Source organism: Kogia breviceps, chromosome 7 (assembly GCF_026419965.1).
Source record: "Kogia breviceps isolate mKogBre1 chromosome 7, mKogBre1 haplotype 1, whole genome shotgun sequence".
Lineage (NCBI taxonomy): Eukaryota > Metazoa > Chordata > Mammalia > Artiodactyla > Physeteridae > Kogia > Kogia breviceps.
Window position 1 is genome coordinate 78,328,064 of NC_081316.1, and position 17,762 is coordinate 78,345,825.

The following is a 17,762-nucleotide window of genomic DNA, read 5'->3' on the forward strand; positions in this document are numbered from 1 at the left end:
GAAGCATCCAGCTGAGCTGTGCCTGGACACCTGAGCCCAAAGAAACTCTAACATAATACATGTATATTATTTTAAACTGCTAGAGCTGTGGTGATTTGTTACACAGCATTAGAATAACGAATACAGGCATAGTTACTAAGATACATGGCCAAAACCATGGGGGACGGGCACAGTATGTAAAATACAAAACAGTGCATGGAAGGGGGATACGCTGGCATTCCAAAGTCCATCCTTGGGCACAGGACTTCTGGAAATAATAGGTCAGAGAGCAGTAATCACGCAGTTGTGATTGTTTACAGGTCTGTCTTTCCCTAACAAGTTCTGAGGGCTCTCTACCTTCAGTGTCTCTTCTATAGATGATTTTGCCCTGACCCTGGCTCTCTGAGTACAGGAATGAAGACGTCAGTATATTCATGGTCTGGCTGAGGAGTCAAACACACACAGATATGCGTGGTTGAGAGTTAGTGCTGCCTTGGAAGATTGAGAGAGGTGCTCCAGGAGGACTAGGGGCCAATCCGTCTGGTGGGGCCGGGAGGTGGGAGCTGGGGAAGGGGGCAGAAGTGTTTACAGAGAATCCACAGAATTTTTGAGACATAAAAGGTAGGTAGAGGGCTTCCCTGGTGGCGCAGTGGTTGTGAGTCCGCCTGCCGATGCAGGGGACACAGGTTCGTGCCCCAGTCCGGGAAGATCCCACATGCCGTGGAGCGGCTGGGCCCGTGAGCCATGGCCGCTGAGCCTGCGTGTCCGGAGCTTGTGCTCCGCAACGGGAGAGGCCTCAACAGTGAGAGGCCCGCGTACCACACACACACACACAAAAAAAAGGTAGGTAGAAATATATATATACATATATATATGGTTGTTTGTTTGTTTTAATTGCTACTGCATGTGGGTAAATTATGGGAGAAGAAGCTGGAGATCAGCTCAGGCCACCTTCTGAAGGGTCTTCCTCATATAAAAGGCTGAGATTTGAAGGGGTTTTTTATGGCTGTTGATAATTGATGGCAAACCGGCAAAAACATTCTACAGCCATGTGTGTTGTGGGAAGGTCTGTGAGACAGCAGACAGCAGTAGGAGGCAAAACCAGAGGCGAGAGAAGCTGTAAGAAAGTCAGTGCAGGATGCAGACATGTTCCACTCCTTCCTCTGTCCCTGCTGTGAGCACAGGGCCCATCCAAGAGTCGAGGCAAAAAGTGCTTGTTGAATCATAAACTGACAAATCATCAAAAGAGGGCTCCCGAGGCAACAGGCATGGAAGCAGCCATCACTGAAAAGTCGAAAGAGTTTTCACTCACCATGGAGCTGGGAGAGGGAATATTTTATGCCTCTAGGGTCTGAGGGATGAGACAGAGGACAAGGGTTGAAAAAAGCAGAAAGTCCAGACTCAGGACCTCTGCTGAGCTCTAGCTGGAGTGGAAAGGGGCAACCTCAAGGCTTGAGGGGCTTAGAGTGTCTCAGAGATCCAATCCAGCACCATCGTTCAGGCTTGGGGTCCTCCCTCACCCCTGGGGAGAGCACATTCTAGCTCAGGCTACATTTAACACCCAATCCTCCCCATCAGCTTTTGAGGGAGCTGTTCCTTTTCCACTGGCTCCTCCTTGCCCTCTTCCCCAGTCCCTTGTCCCATGCTTACCCCCAGCAGCTCCCTCTCAGAAGGAGGACGTTCATCTCAAGACAGGGCCAAAAAGGACCACTCACTTGACCAACTTGACCAAGTGCTTCATAATATAGATAAGGGACCCTCTTCTCTGTCTTCTGACTCAGAGATAAGATTTTCTCTTTTCTACCCAAACCTAATAACCCCTCTGTCTGTGCTAACAAGCCCCTCCGTCCCTTCATTCATTCGTCCCCTTAGTTATTCACCAACAAGTATTTATTGAACATAGACACTATTCTAGGCACTGGGACACAGCATCGAACATGAAAAGGCAGGATCCAGGCTCTCATAGAGCTGACATTTGAGATGGGGAGGCAGAAAATGAGCATCGAGCAAATAAACGAACTAGAAGATCTCAGAGTAATAAGTGCTCCAAAAAGCAAAATCAAAAACAGTAAAGTCGTAAGTGCTCCACAACGCCTCTTGGGTTACCTTTTTCAGCATACTTCAGACCAACCACCCAATGGCCTAGGCCAAAAACTCAGGAAGCATCCTGGACTCATCTCTCTCACTCATTTTTCACATTTAATTATCTGTCACAAAGCCAAGTATATTCCAATTCTCAGTGACTCTGAAATCCATCTGTCCTTCTCCATCTATCTCCCTGACACTTCACGCAGACACCATCACTCATTACCCAATTTACTGCAGTATTTCCCTGATTAGTGTTCTCTCTCTAGTCTTGTCCTCTTCCTGCACATCATGGCCCTGCTTAAAATTGTTCAATGGTTCTCAACAGTTTCTTCAGTCACGTTCAACCCCCTTAGCTTAGCAAGCAAGGTCTTTCATTATCTGGGTGCTACTGAACCCTTCAGCCTTGCTTCCCTGCACTCACCTGCCCCACACAGCTTCCACTCGGCCATCACTGCAGATCTACATGTGGAAGTGTTACCTGCCTTTGATCTGCTGCACCCTCACTTAACACACCCTCTGCTCATCCTTCTCTAACTTCTTTGTTCAAAAGTCAGATCAAATGTCACCTCATTTTGAAAGACCCATGGAGTTTTTACAAGGATTACATTGAAAAGATACATGAGGGGCTTCCCTGGTGGCATAGTTGTTGGGAGTCCACCTGCCAATGCAGGGGACATGGGTTCGATCCCTGGTCCGGGAAGGTTCCACATGTCGCGGAGCAACTGGGCCCGTGCGCCACAACTACTGAGCCTGCGCTCTGGAGCCCGCGTGCCACGACTACTGGGGCCCACACGCCTAGAGCCCGTGCTCTGCAACGGGAGAGGCCACTACAGTGAGAAGCCCGCGCACCCGCAACGACGGGTGCCCCCCCCCACTTGCCGCAATTAGAGAAAGCCTGCGCGGCAATGAGGACCCAATGCAGCCAAAGATAAATAAATTTAAAAAAAAAAAAAAAAGAAAAAAGAAAAAGAAAAGATACGTGAAACCCTTAGCCCAATAAGTGAAATCCTTAGCCCATTACCGGCATTCAGCTTTGTCTTATTTACCTGGTGAAATTTCTTACATTTGGGGCAGGCATCATTAGCATATAAATAAAGTTTTCCTATTTGCAATGAAACCATCTCAGAATACAGCCTCTGAGGTGGGGGACTTGTCTCCCTCATTGTTTTAATGAAATGGAAATTTTCCTTCTCATTTATGCTTTTGTTGCTTGATACTTGCTATTATCATTTGAGCTCCTAACCATTATTCTTAACGGCCTGGAAGTGACCCTGATGGATCCCAAGATTGGAGACAAATACCTTGAATATATCATCATCCCAACAGAATACACAATAATAATTCACTGTAGCTCCTGGCCCTGAGGGTTGGCTGCTGCCATGTCCAATTTCACAATGTTTCTGGGCACATTTGCAGCCTCTCCCTACTCCCAGGGCACTGGGAGAATCCACCAACCTGCCACTCTTCATGGCAGGGGACCACACACCTCTGTCAAACCAAGCTCTACCTCGAGATGCCCTTCCTGGGCTGACTTCTAACACCGTAGCCCTGATCTTCTACGGGGACTTTAGGAACTTTCTGGGAAGGGGAAAGCTGCTTTCTGAGAATGGATTTTCCTTTGGACACCCGTGCCCCGACCGATAAGGTTTCTCTCCCAGCACATGCCCACAAGAGCACATATCCAGTCCTTACTGGGTCAGACCCCGTACCTGGGTGGGAGTCCCCGGAAGGGGTAATAAAAGACGCAGCTCTCTTACTTGCATTGAGCAGTGTCCGGATCCTTTTCTCCTCCTCAGCTTCTTGGACTCGCTTTTCTGCCAGCATCGTGTCCTCTGACTCTGTGCACACCTCAGCCTCCCGCAGGTACTCCAGGTAGTCGATCTCCCGCTGGGCACGTTCGACTCTCAGTGCCAGGTTATGGACCGCACTCTTGGACTCACTTGTGTACGTCTGACATCGTCCCAGCATAATGGATATGTTTTTCGAGAACTCTCGGAAGTCTTCTATGTATTCTCTCGTTGCTTGGGTACATTTCTGCAGCCCTTGCTTCAGTCAGAAAATAAATTCCCAAATTACTGCCAGTTATTTAACTTGCCCAGGTAGTATCAACAGCTCTCGTTCACAGGAAAAAGACTTTTAAGATACAGGTAGTCAAAAGGGGGGGAAATAAAAATCACCCACAGTTCCTTAATTCAAAGGACTATTGACACTTTAGTGTACAAATCTTTAAAAGTTTTCCCATGCATGTAGTCTACATATATAAACATATTTTTAATGTGATTTTGCTACATGTATGTTTTATAACATATTTTTAGGGTTTTTTTTTTTTTTTTTTTTTTTGTATGTGTGTGTGTGTTGCGCGGGCCTCTCACTGTTGTGGCCTCTCCCGTTGGGGAGCACGGGCTCCGGAAGCGCAGGCTCAGCGGCCACGGCTCACGGGCCCAGCCGCTCCGCGGCATGTGGGATCCTCCCGGACCAGGGCACGAACCCGTGACCCCTGCATCGGCAGGCGGATTCTCAACCACTGTGCCACCAGGGAAGCCCTATAACATATTTTTAGCTTGCTGATATATTGTGAACATATTTCAATACCAATTCATATATATCTATACCATAATTTTAATGACACAATTCCATTGAATTGACATCCCATTATTTATTCCATTAGACTCTTTTTAATGGACATTTATGTAGTTTTCAATGTTCTGCCGTTCAAACAATGCTGAAGAAAATCTTTGTCCTTACATATTTGTGTATTTCTCTGGTTATTTTCTGAGGATACATTTCCAGATGTGAGCTCCATCCCCAGCACCTGCACAGGGCCTGGCACACAGTCATACTCAATAAATACTTGCTGAATGAAAGATAAATAAATGAAGGATGGAAATGGGAGGGGTTGCTGGGTCAAACAGCATGTATACTTAAAGACCATTTGGCGGTTTACCAAAATGCTCTCCATAAAAGTTGTAAAAATATTAATATATACTCCAAACAGCAGGATGTAAGACTGTTCATTGATGAATGAAAGAGACAGAGAAAGGTGGGCGTGGGGAGAGTGTGTGAGAAGAAGGGAGGGAAGGAAGGAGGGAGAGAGAGACAGAAATAGAGAGGGAGAGAGAAACAGAAAGGATGAGAGGGAAAGAGAGGGAGGAGAGAGAAATTGTCTAAATCTATCCTCTTTTTCCTTACCCCTCTGACACAAGTCCCTCAGTGTGGAGATGGCATCACTTTGTTGCTATGTGTCTGCCTTGGCCTGGTGGATCACCTGGGGACTCAACTTCCCGCCCAGGTTACCACGATCGGGGTGGGAAGACCTATATAAATTGTATCCCTATCTTTCTAAATCCACATTCATAGCTATGAAAGTATCAGTCTATACTCGATACCCTTGTCTGCAGACAGATTTGAGTATTGGGGAAAGCTTGCAGGGATGTGACTGGAGCTGATCCCCAAGGCAGGTCGGTGGTAAATGAAGAGGGATCATGGTTGAGAGTAGTTCTGGCACATTTAAGGAGGTGAGACTGGGCAGGAGGTGTCTGAGGAGAGAGCAAATGAGGCAGCAGCAAGAGGCCACCGGCCTGGGAACATTTCATCCATGGCTTCCTGGCCTCAGTCCACCGGACGTTAGGAAACGTGTGCAGCCTGCTCTGAGGAACTGTTTTACCCCGACTGTAACCAAATAGTTTGGACTTGAAGAGTTTTCGGGAAAATATAGAAAATTGGAGATAAGCGTGTCTTTGAGAGAAGATAAATAATTTATCAAAATTTAACTTTGCACAAAAGCAAGGCACGAAGTATGAAACAGCCAATGTCATCGCCAGGGTGTGTCAGAGGTTACAGCAGAGGGTTACATTTGGCCCCGGGAGTCTGTCCCTGCGGCAAAAATGTTGGGTTTTGCAAATTTTAATGAAGTGGCAGCTGCAACACTTGGAGAAAAAGGCCCCAACACTTTCTCTCTGTTTAACATTGCTGAAATCTGCTCATTTCTAAAACCAAGTCCAGTTCAGCAAAAGAAGCTAAGAGCTTCTCAGGACACCAGTATCATGACTTTTTGCAGTAACCTAATGGTTCACCATAAAAAGACATAAAGAAAACTAAAATCTGCTATCATCCTGACATAGTAAAACATGAAGAAAACGTGACCAAATGTTTAATTTTCCTATTTTAAAAATTGAGCAACTGAATAATATTTTAGACATTTACCACCACTCCAGGCAATGTTCTAAGTAGGAATTAATTTATTAAATCTTCAGAATAGCCGTAAGAGGTAAATTCTATTATTGTCCCCATTTTACGGATGAGAAAAACTGCCAGATCAGAGGACAGAGGAAAGCCCTGCTCAAGGTCTGGGAGAAACCACTAGACTATGAAAAATATTAAGTGTGCCTTTAGCCATCTATTTATCATTCACTATCTTGAAAAATGCATCCCAGTAGGTAGGGAAGCGTGGGTAAGATAAAGTGACTTCCGGGAGGCAGGTTCCCCAGATCAGGGGCACAGATGCCACCTACCTCCAAGACTTGAAAGCGCTGATAGATGTAGTGCACCATGGCCGGGTCCTGGGCGAACTGCGGCAGGGGTAGAAAGGCCGTGAGGATCAGAACCCTGAAAGCAGAAGCTCGCCTAAGAGCCAGCATGGTCCTGCAAACCACCCAGGGTGGGAATCTCTTCTGCTGTTGCTTCTCGAAGAAGGCTCAAGGGTCCAGGTGGTGGTCTCCCGCTTTCTAGCCGCTGCTGAGAAAAATTCTCCAAAAACAGCCGGACAGCAAAGTCTGCTAGTTACTCCCTCAGATGCGGGATCTCGCTTAGCAAGCTGGTGATCAAGTCCAGCTGTTGGCGAGTCAGTCTCCGGAGGCCCTGCAGGCCGACTTGGGGTAGAGGTCTCCCTGGGTCCAGCATCTGTCGCTATCACCTTTGACACACACGGACCCTCGGCAGGCTAGCGGCTGTCCCCTCTTCCAGGCCTGGGTGAGTGTGCATAGGGGTGGGATGGGCGGCGGTGTGGGCCTCTCCCCTCTCCCCAGCTCTTTCCTTTTTACTTTTGTTTTCCTCCTCCCTAGAGAACTCCGCAGTCCAATCACAGGCCTGACCCAACACACACCACCCCCAGCTTCTCAGAGTTGGACTCTCCGTTTAGTTTCTGGCCCAAATTCCCAGGATCCTTTTCCCCAGAAATCCCTTTGGGAGACCCCACCCCTCCTCCAGACTCTTTGCATTCCTGCAGCTCTTAAAGGCACAGCAAGGAAAAATGAAAGCTCTGCTATACCTGGTCTCTGAGCAGCCTGGGCGCTGGGCCCATTGCCTCTTGGGGAGGGAGGTCCAATGGGCCACAGGCCTAGCCACCTGGGGAGATAGCTGAAAAATCTGAGATTCACACTCAGAAGAGTTTCATTAAGAGCCAAACAATTACCGATACAGGGGCAGTTCCAGAGCCAAACCATCAGGAAATGGAACTCCTTAGTGGGGAGGTCCTTGAGTTTTCTCAGTCTCCAGTAGCAGAATTCCCTTCACTTGCAGCTGCAGGCTAGCAATACATAGGACTCAACTCCTGTAGGCCCCAGCCCAGCTGAAGATCAATCACATCCTTAGGACACAATAGTAAAATCTTCCAATTTTTTGCCTTTGTTATCCAGGTCTACTTATCTCAACCTCTCCTTCCATGGTTGGGTCCAGGATACTCACGCTTCTTTCTCAATCACCTACCAAAGTGGAGAAGGTTGGACATCTACAAGAAGTGGAAAGATCTCTGACCGGGAGTCAGAAGACCTGGGTTTGTATTTAGTCCCTGCAAGAGACACTAAAAGAATTTTCCAGTGTGGCCCTTGCATGTCCTTGTCCCCATTAGCTCTTCCTCTCTACCTCTCTTCCAAGTGATGATAGCCCCTAGCTGTTCCTTCCCACCCTCTTGGTATCATCACAGACAATGGCTCTGGATCCTTAAGAACAATTCCTCATATTTCCAAGAACTATCTTTGATGACATTCAGCCCTCTGTATCTGCGGATGTGGAGGGCTAAGGGTACTAAGCCATTTTATATAAGGAAGGTGAGCATCGCAGGATTTTGGTATCTTTGGGATGCGGGGGTAGGGGATGAGGGATGGGGCAGTCCTGGACCGAATTCCCCACGGATATCAAGGGGCAACGGTATTCCCCAATCTAGGTGAACTTCTGCTGACCCCTCCTTTTAAATTCTCATGAAAAATACCGCCCCACTCAGCCTCCTTCCCTGAGTGAGAATTCTCTTTTGGAAACTTTTCATGCCTGGCATTTTGGAATAAAGTGTTATGCTAAAGGTGCTCTGGTTGATTTTCTTTTTTTTTTTTTCCTTTTTAAAATTTATTTATTTATTTATTCGGCTGCATTGGGTCTTCACTTCGTTGCCGCGCACGGGCTTTCTCTAGTTGCAGCGAGCGGGGGGCTCCTCTTCCTTGCGGTGCGTGGATTTCTCACTGCAGTGGCTTCTCTTGTTGCAGAGCACGGGCTCTAGGCATGCAGGCTTCAGTAGTTGTGGCATGCGGGCTTAGTTGCTCCGCAGCATGTGGGATCTTCCCAGACCAGAGATACGAACCCGTGTCCCCTCCATTGGCAGGTGGATTCTTAACCACTGCGCCATCAGGAAAGTCCTGGTTGATTTTCTTGATGAACTCCTTAAGTCCTCACTTTGAGACGGTGAACTAAGATGGGTAAGATCCAGTGGAAGTGAAACTCACAATTAACCTTTAGGAGGCAGTGTTTTCTTGGGGTAATCTTTTTCTTGGTTTTCTATAGCAGGTTTACATCATTTTTACCATGAAATATACATTCAATACTAATGGCGTCTAAAGAATTATTGGAGACTCGGTGAGAACAAAGTGGGAGGCCTCATTGTAGCACAAGTCCTTGGGCTGTTTCCAAGGCTGCTGTTGCCCCCATGTCTCTGGAAGGGGCTCCAAAGAGCCTGGCCTCAGAGCCCTTCAGTTCAGTCCTGACAGATGCTCCCTCTCTGCCCTACACACTCTCTTCAGTTTCCTGGTTCCCCGGCACAAGCCTCGTCTCTCGGCTCTAACTGCACACACCTGGTCTTGGTTGGCTAGCTTTTACTCTTGTGACCCCAGAGGCGGCAAAGCCCGCAGCCGGTTCTCCTAACCCATTAGGATTGATGAGCCATGGGGCAGAACAGAGTGGAAACCCTCATGTTCTTGTGACCAGAAGTTTCAAAAAGGAAAGTTAAACTCATTTCACGGATAGTCACAGCTTTGACTGACATACAGTGGCCAATGGTGGCTATCTTTACTCAGAGCAGGCCTTACTCAATGGAAAGAAAAAGATGGCTTGGTGCCTCTTAGCCTGCTGTTGGGATAAAGTCATTCGCTTGGCTCTTTTGCCTTCCTTACATTTAACCTCTGGCCTTGACCACTGCTATAAGCTAGCTCATTAAGGAGGACAGTGACCAAGCACAGTGACCCCTTTTCTCCTTTGCAAGTGCCTGATCCATCTCCTTTCCTGTCCAGGTATCCTGAGAGAGGAAACTTAGGCCCTTTGACAGCTACCACTATATCTTCAATGTGGTTGGACCTCAGTCACTAGTCATTGATCTGTAAGCCCAGCCCCGAGTTGGTGTTTTTCCCTAAATGACCAGTCAGAACTGGACATATAAATGTCCAGCCTAATCAGCCCACCGAGGCTGATCTCATCAGTTTTCCAGGTCCTCTTGGAATTCACTATCTTCATTACTGGTGGTCCTTTTGCTGCTGTGCCTCCATATTAACTGACTCCCTGATTTCTAGAGCCTTCTCTGCTCCCTGCGCTCTCCACTTTACTGAGGGGTGCTGGCTAACTCCAGGAAAGTCTGTGAGGAGGAGACCTTGTCTTCTTAAGGAGGCAGAGGCCAAGTCAACAGAATTCCATCCGGGATACTAGAATTCATCATTTGGATCTGAACAGGATGTCTGTTTTTTTTTCTTCTCCTCTCTTTATTCCCCAGATTCTTCCCTTTATCTTTTATTCACCACTCCTGCCCCCCACCCCACCACCAATAGCTCTTTGCCTTAATGTCATCCTCCAATCTTCCAACCTTTTACAACTAATTGCATTGTTTCCTGCTTGAGTGATTGGAGCGGCCTCTAATTCCCTGTCTCTTTAGATAAAACTTGGCTGCTTTTATGCCAAAAGGAAAGCGCTTTAAAATGTGACCTCAGCCAACCCCTTGTGGGGAGGAAAACATTTTTCTCTATCCTTCTAGGTTCTTCTGGCTGGTCTAAGAATTAAGTCGACATGAGGCAGATTAACAAGAGAAAATCAAACCAAAATTTAAAAACACGTGTGCATGGGAGAGACCCAGGAAAACAGAGTAACTCACCAGAATGGCTGAAGCCCTCACCTTAAATATCATCCTCAGCTAAAGACAAAAGAAGCTGTTGGGGTAGTGATTTGGGACTTCAAAGGGGAGGAAGGCAATTTACATGGAGATGGATAAGCAAGTGTTTCCTAAACAAATGTTTGCTGGGCTTTGTAGGGACACTGGGGCACAGAGAGGGATTTTAATAAGCAGATTTTTGCTAGATTCCTTTCTGTCTACACACCTAGTTCATACTTGGTTATCTATGGCCATAGCTCCCTCGCTGGAAGAGGTCCTCTATCTACATGCTTTTAAGCAATTAGGGGAAGGTCAAAGGGTCTTTTTGGCCCTTAAAAACAATCAATCAGCCTAATGGGACTTCCCTGGTGGTCCAGTGGTCAAGACTCTGCCCTTCCAGTGCAGGGGTCGCAGTTTCCATCCCTGGTCAGGGAACTAAGATCCCACAAGCTGCAAGGCTTGGCCAAAAAAAAAAAAAAAAAAAAAAAAAAATTAGCCTAAATTAATCCTCATGCCAAAGAGACAGAATCTGGGGGTGGCAAATTCTGCTCCCCTACACCCTCTTAACTTAGCTCTTATCATCCCCCATGTTCATCCTCCACAACAGCCACTTCTGATTTTCCCCACACTCTACATGAAATTTAAGACTTCAAGTCTTCCTACCACCTCCTCACCCCCATCCCAGGCACAATAACCCCCTCATTTATCTGTTTCCATGACGTGTTGAAGTCTGAATCTTGGCAGTCTGAGGGAAGGCTCATCTGGCCATGGGTGCCCTGGTGGGGAAGTGTGGGCTGCCTGCCCCTGGGGCGGCAGGGTGGAAGGAGGAGGAGAAGAAACGTAGGCCTGTTATGGGCTGAGTTGTGTCCCTCTGCAACATTCAGATGTTGAAGACCGAGCCCATTAGTGCCTCAGAATGTGACTGTATTTGGAGATAGGGCCTTTAAAAGGGTAATGAAGTTGAACCAAAGTCATAAGTGTGGGCCCTAATCTAATCTGACCGGTGCCCTTATAAAAAGAGGAAATTTGGACCCACAAAGGGACACCCAGGGGAAACACCATGTGAAGACATGTTAAGAAGAAGGCCATCTGCAAGCCAAGGAGAGACTCCTAGGAAGAAAACAAACCTGTTGGCACCTTGATCTTGGACCTCTGGCCCCGGAACTGTGAGAAATAAATTCCTGTTTTATAAGCCACCCAGTCCATGGTATTTTTGTTATGGCAGCCCCAGCAAATTAATATGAACACCCACTGGGTTGCGGAAGGAAGCAATATGAGGACAGAATGGAGAGAGATTCCAGTGGGGGTCTGCAGGATGCTCTCGACAAGAAGCAAATTGATGAGGGAATTTCTTGGTTGACACACTCATGATTTCCAAGTCCAGGCCTAAGTCTTGAGCTCCAAATCCTATTTCCACCTGCCAACTGGACATTTGCACTTGGATATAGAAGAGACATCTCAAACTTGGACTGTTTCTATTTATCTTTCCTACTCAAATGTAAACAAAGCAAATAGCTTTGTTATCTCAGCATATAGCATCATCTTCTACCTACTTATAAATACAGAAACAAAGGAGTTATTCTAGACTCTTTCTCCCTCTTAGCCTTATGTTTAATCAGTCAATTAATCAGTCACTAAGACCTATTAATTTTACCACATAAACGTACATCAAGCATATATTTGATCTTCTCTTTTACCTTTTTACTGCTACTTCCTTATTTAAGGCTTATTTCCCACTTAAAAAAATAATTTATTTATTTTTGGCTGTGTTGGGTCTGTTTCTGTGCGAGGGCTTTCTCTAGTTGTGGCAAGTGGGGGCCACTCTTCATCGCGGTGCGCGGGCCTCTCGCTGTCGCGGCCTCTCTTGTTGCGAAGCACAGGCTCCAGACGCGCAGGCTCAGTAGTTGTGGCTCACGGGCCTAGTTGCTCCGCGGCATGCGGGATCCTCCCAGACCAGGGCTTGAACCCGTGTCCCCTGCATTGGCAGGCAGACTCAGCCACTGGGCCACCAGGGAAGACCCTCCCACTTTTTATTCATTTATTTAACAAGTATTTTACGTTCCCATTGTGTCCCAATATGGACTATGCATTAGGGATACTAGGACAGAGAGGGTAGATACATTCCTTGCTCTACAGAGGATGTAGTCTAATAGGGAAGACAAACACATGGATGCATAATTGTAATGAATTAAAATTATGTTAATCATTCAGTGATAGAAGGTAGTACTGAATGTCATGACAGCACAGAGGTGGAGTACCCTGAGCTCCATGAATCATGGAAGACTTCCCAAAGGAGGTGACATCTTAGCTGAGACTTAGAGGATGAATAGGAATTAGCTGTATAAAATGGATAGCAGGGAGGAGAGGTGTGCAAGCTCTAGGTAGAAGCAATAGCAAATGCAAAGACACATGAATGAGAACTTAGGGACTTGAGGAAATTATACAAGTTCTGTATGAACTTTTAACGACTGAGTGATAGGGCTGGGAGAGTACTGTAGTTCAGGCTTCCCAGGAAACAGACTCTGAGAGCAATTTGTGTGTGTCAGGGAGAAGAAATTTCCCTCTAGGTTCTTCTGGCTGTCCTAAGAATTAAGTTGACATGTGACAGATTAACAGGAGAAAATCAAACAAAAGTTTAATAACACGTATACATGGGAGAGACCCAGGAGAACAGAGTAACTCACCAAAATGACCAAAACCCTCACCTTAAATATCATTTCAGCAAAAGACAAAAGAGGATATTGGGGGTAGTGATTTTGAAACCATGCACCTCAGATTGGGACTTGAACACACATCTTTTAATTGAGATCACACACCTGGTCTCCTGGAGTTAATGAAGCTCGGGTTCTTGATGTCTTGATGTCGGTTCAACTTCATTACCCTTTTAAAGGCCCTATCTCCAAATACAGTCACATTCTGAGGCACTAACGGGCTCGGACTTCAACATCTGAATGTTGCAGAGGGACACAACTCAGAAAGAATTCATTGAGAGACAAAGTGATAGGTAAGGCATGGATTTATTTATTTATTTATAGATGGCCCACACTCTGTCCACAGACAGAGTGTGGGCCATCTTAGAAGGCGAGAGGCCTCAAAATATGGGGTGGTTAGTTTTTATGGGCTGGGTAATCTCATAGGCTAAGGAGTGGGAGAATTATTCCAACTATGTCAGGGATGGGGCAGAGATTTCCAGGAATTGGTCCACTGTCCACTTTTTTTTTTTGCTGTACGCTGGCCTCTCACTATTGTGGCCTCTCCCGTTGTGGGGCACAGGCTCCGGACGCGCAGGCTCAGCGGCCACGGCTCACGGGCCCAGCCGCTCCGCGTTATGTGGGATCTTCCTGGACCGGGGCATGAACCCACGTCCCCTGCATCAGCAGGCGGACTCTCAACCATTGTGCCACCAGGGAAGCCCAACTGTCCACTTTTTGACCTTTTATGGTTGGCCTCAGAACTGTCATGGAGCTGGTGGGTGTGTTGTTTAGCATGCTAATGTATTACAATGAGCGTATAATGAGGCTCAAGGTCCACTGGAAGTTGAATCTTCCACCATCTTGGACCTAGTTGGTCCTAACCAGTTTTTGTCATGTCCTATGGCTATGTCATTCTTTTAAAGGTGTTGCCCTGCCCCCTTCCCTCCTGTTTCAGCTTGGGATTTCAAAGGAGAGGAAGGCAATTCACATGGAGATGGAAAAGCAAATGTTTGGTAAACAAATGTTTGCTGGTTCATGTAGAGACAGAGGGACACAGAGAGAAATTTTAATAGACTTTGCTAGGCTCCTTTCTGTCTGTCACAGCTGGTTCATCCTTTTGTTATCTGTAGTGATGGCTCCCTTCCCGCAGGGAAGAGGTCCTCTATCTACGTTCTTTTAGGCAGTTATGGGGAAGGTCAAAGTTTCTTCCTGAGTCTTGGGCCTTGATTGTTTTCAGCTCTAAATAATCCAAATGCCAAAGAGATTTTGGGGTGGGAAATTTTGCTCCCCTACAAAAGCAAGACATTTCTGGGGGTATACTCTCTGGAACAATACCTGTGGGGGTGATGAATGGAGCATGAGTGAGCAGAGAAGTTCAACTGCAATGCAGTTGCAACAGAGGCCTCAACCAATCCCACAAGGAGCTCTGGAACTAAGACCTTCAGACATGTCCAGAATGGAGGCAAAGGGACGATGCCTTGGCAGCCCTGCCTCAAGCCACTCCTAGGTGGGGGCTGTTCCTGGGAAGGGAGCGTATATAACCTTGAGTAGGGCAGCTTCCTCTGGCGGAGGACACTTGGCCTGGAGAAGGACTCAGCTCTGAGCTGTTAGCGGCAACACCCACACAACTGAGGGAACGAGTGTCCTTATCCTGAAGGGTAGATTTGGCCAGCATGCCGCAGCACCCACTTCAGTAGGATAAGCAGAGGCCAGACTTTGCCAAGTTTGTAGAACACACCAAATATTTTAGATGTTATGGTAAGAAGAATGAGAGACAATTAGAGTTGCAAGTAAATGAGTTACAGAAATAGGTCTGTGTTTCAGAGAGATGTCTCTGGAGGCCACGTAAAGGCAACAAGACTAAATTCAAGGTGGGAGATAAAGATGCTGTTATGGTGATTTGTGGAGAAATCATGAGGGCCAGAACGAAAGTAGTGTCAGCAGAGAGAGAGATAAAGGGATGTCATGGTATTGTGACTGATAATAAGAAACATATTTGGTCTTCCACCACTGTTCCTGGAGTTTTCTTTGATGAGAGCCATTAAAGTGTCTTTTGTTTTGTTAATGAGGTGCCTTTGGAAATCACCTAAGGATGGGGGCTGGTTGCCAGCGGAGCCAACCTTGTGATTAAAGGGTTGAAGCTTTCCTTTCCACCCCCTGACCTGGGGTAGGGAAGAGGGGCTGGAAGTTGAGGTTAGTCACCAGTGGCCAATGATTTAATCAATCATGCCTCTGTAGTGAAGCCTCCAGAAAAACCCACAAGGAGAAAGAGTTCAGAGAGCTTCTTGGTTGATGAACACGTGGAGATTCAGGAGAGGCTGCTCCCAGAGAGTATGGAAGCTCCACACCCTTTCCCTACACCTTGCCCTATGTATCTCTTCCATCTGACTGCTCCTGAGTTATATCCTTTTATAATATACCAGTAATCTAGTAAGTAAAATGCTTCTCTGAGTTCTGTGAGCTGCTCCAGCAAGTTAATCAAGCTCAAGAAGGGGATTGTAGGAACCGCAGACTTATAGCCAGATGGTCAGAAGCACAGGTGACATGACAACGTGGACTGGTGACCAGCATCCGAAGTGGAGGCAGTCCTGTGGGACTGAGCCCCGAACCTGTGGGATATGGTGCTACCTCCAGGTAGACAGTGTCAGAACTGAGTTAAATTACCAGCTTTACTCAGCTGGTAAAGGAGAATGGTGGTATGGGGGAAAACACATACATTGTAATTGGTGGTCGCACTGCAGACATCTTTGAGAAATATTTAGAATGTAAAATTGATGGAATATGTTTACTGACCAAATGAGAGGTAGAGAGAGGGAGGAGTCGGGTTCACCGCCAGATTCTGCATTGTTTTCAACAGCCTCCATTCTGACCCCTTCTAGTTTTAACATTCAGACTGCAGCCCAGGGGATGGAGCCAGTTTGCAAAGCTCATTATGTAATTCCCCTGTTTCGAAGCCTTGACTGTCTGCCAGTTCCTCCCCCCCCCCAATTCCGCAGGCTCAGGGAAGGCTTTGCAAGTAAGTTAAATATGAATGAATGTCTACAGTTGGAGTGAAAGGTAGGACAAGGCATAGGGGTGAGTGAGGTACCCTCCTGATGGCCAGCCAGGTCACCTCTCAGAATTGAGCATGCCTCTTCGGGACCCAGTTTCTGCTACTCTGCTGATGTTTGCCATATGTCTCCCACTCAGCTCTTAGAGTTTAGACACACAGCCTTGCTTAGACTAACTCCTGAAAGAAAGGCTGGGCTTTCCTCTTGGGCTGGGCTCACAACTGACTCCAGAACTGGTCCCTTGTCTAAGTCATGCTCACTCCCACCTGGCAGCCACGACATACCACCTAACCGGCTGCCTGAAAGACACTTGGAAATGCACATGTGATGAGGTGTGATGTACACACCTCAGCTCCTTATAGAGGCCCCCTTAATGGGTTTTAGCACTGACCACAAATCTTATATTATTTTGAAGCGCTCAGTGCCTTCCACCTCCTAGAAAGCTGGACAAATGTGAGATAATTTTACTGTGGGGTCACCATAGCCCACGTGCCTATGAAGACTGAGTGCTTGGATACGTCCGTTTGATAAGCCATGCAGTGCTGAGGACATGACCCCTCACTTCTCTATCCTTGCTGGAGAATGAGACATCCTTCATAAACCAATTTTCAGAAAGCACAAATTTTCTTTTCACCCAGAAAATTTCAAAACATTTTTTAACCCTATTTTCATGGAAATCTTCCCAACTACCTTTCAAATCTATTTACAGCCATTTATTATTTTCTTAATGACATAAGATGACATTATGACGTGGGCTTCTCATTGCGGTGGCTTCTCTTGTTGTGGAGCACGGGCTCTAGGAGAGCAGGCTCAGTAGTTGTGGTGCACGGGCTTAGCTGCTCCGCAGCATGTGGCATCTTCCCGGACCAGGGCTTGAACCCGTGTCCCCTGCATTGGCAGGCGGATTCTTAACCACTGCGCCACCAGGAAAGTCCTCCAAATCCTTTTTTTTTAAAAAAATGGGCTCCTTCTCATGCCGGTACCCTCAAAGCATGTGAAACAGTCTGGGATTATTTAAACTCAGGCTCCAGAAATCATTTGAGGCTGCCTCCTAATCAGACTCCTCACCTGCTTTGTGTCTCCGCATCTCCTGGGCTCATGATCTGTTTCAATAACTCATCCTGCTTGTGCTCTGTAACAGCATCTAGAACTAGACTGGGGCTCATTATTCTGACCTCAGTCTTCAGCACCCTTCCAGACCTCGGCTGCAGGAATCTGTCCTCCAGGTTCATGGGACTTAGCAATGGGTAAGGGGCACCCCACCCTGTGACCTCAGTAAAGTCCTTTGGGACCTGCTCAGATAGGCTAATCTTGGAAATCTCACTCTGTTCTCTCCATCTCTGAATGCAGCCCCAATATCATCTGCACCCCCCCTCCAGTCTCTGCCACAAAGTTGCCCCAAGGAAACTCTGCCAGTTTGACAGGCAGAGAAGATCAGGTAGGACTTTTCAGGGTCTGAAGCGTGTCTTGTTTCTTCTTAGGCTGTAAAGAACTCCCTGACTAGCGAGCGTAAAATCCCAGAGGGTCTTCCACATTTCAAGGAGGAAAACATCTTCCTTTCCACCTCTGTTCCACCCCAGAGAGACAGCAAAAGATAAATCTGAACGCTTCAGCCTC

General features: G+C 46.9%; 1 protein-coding gene across 1 annotated transcript in view; it reads right to left on the reverse strand.

Annotated features, from left to right (window-relative positions):
* The window catches only part of OLFML1 (olfactomedin like 1), a 29,559-nt gene extending 22,286 nt beyond the window's left edge, over window positions 1–7,273 (reverse strand). Inside the window, exons 1-2 of the mRNA XM_059068988.2 lie at window positions 6,579–7,273; window positions 3,825–4,113 (exon numbers count right to left, since the gene is read on the reverse strand). Coding sequence (XP_058924971.1) covers window positions 3,825–4,113; window positions 6,579–6,704 — 415 coding nt within the window. The 5' untranslated portion in view covers window positions 6,705–7,273. The remainder of the gene's footprint in view (window positions 1–3,824; window positions 4,114–6,578) is intronic.
* Window positions 7,274–17,762: the final 10,489 nt, after the last annotated feature.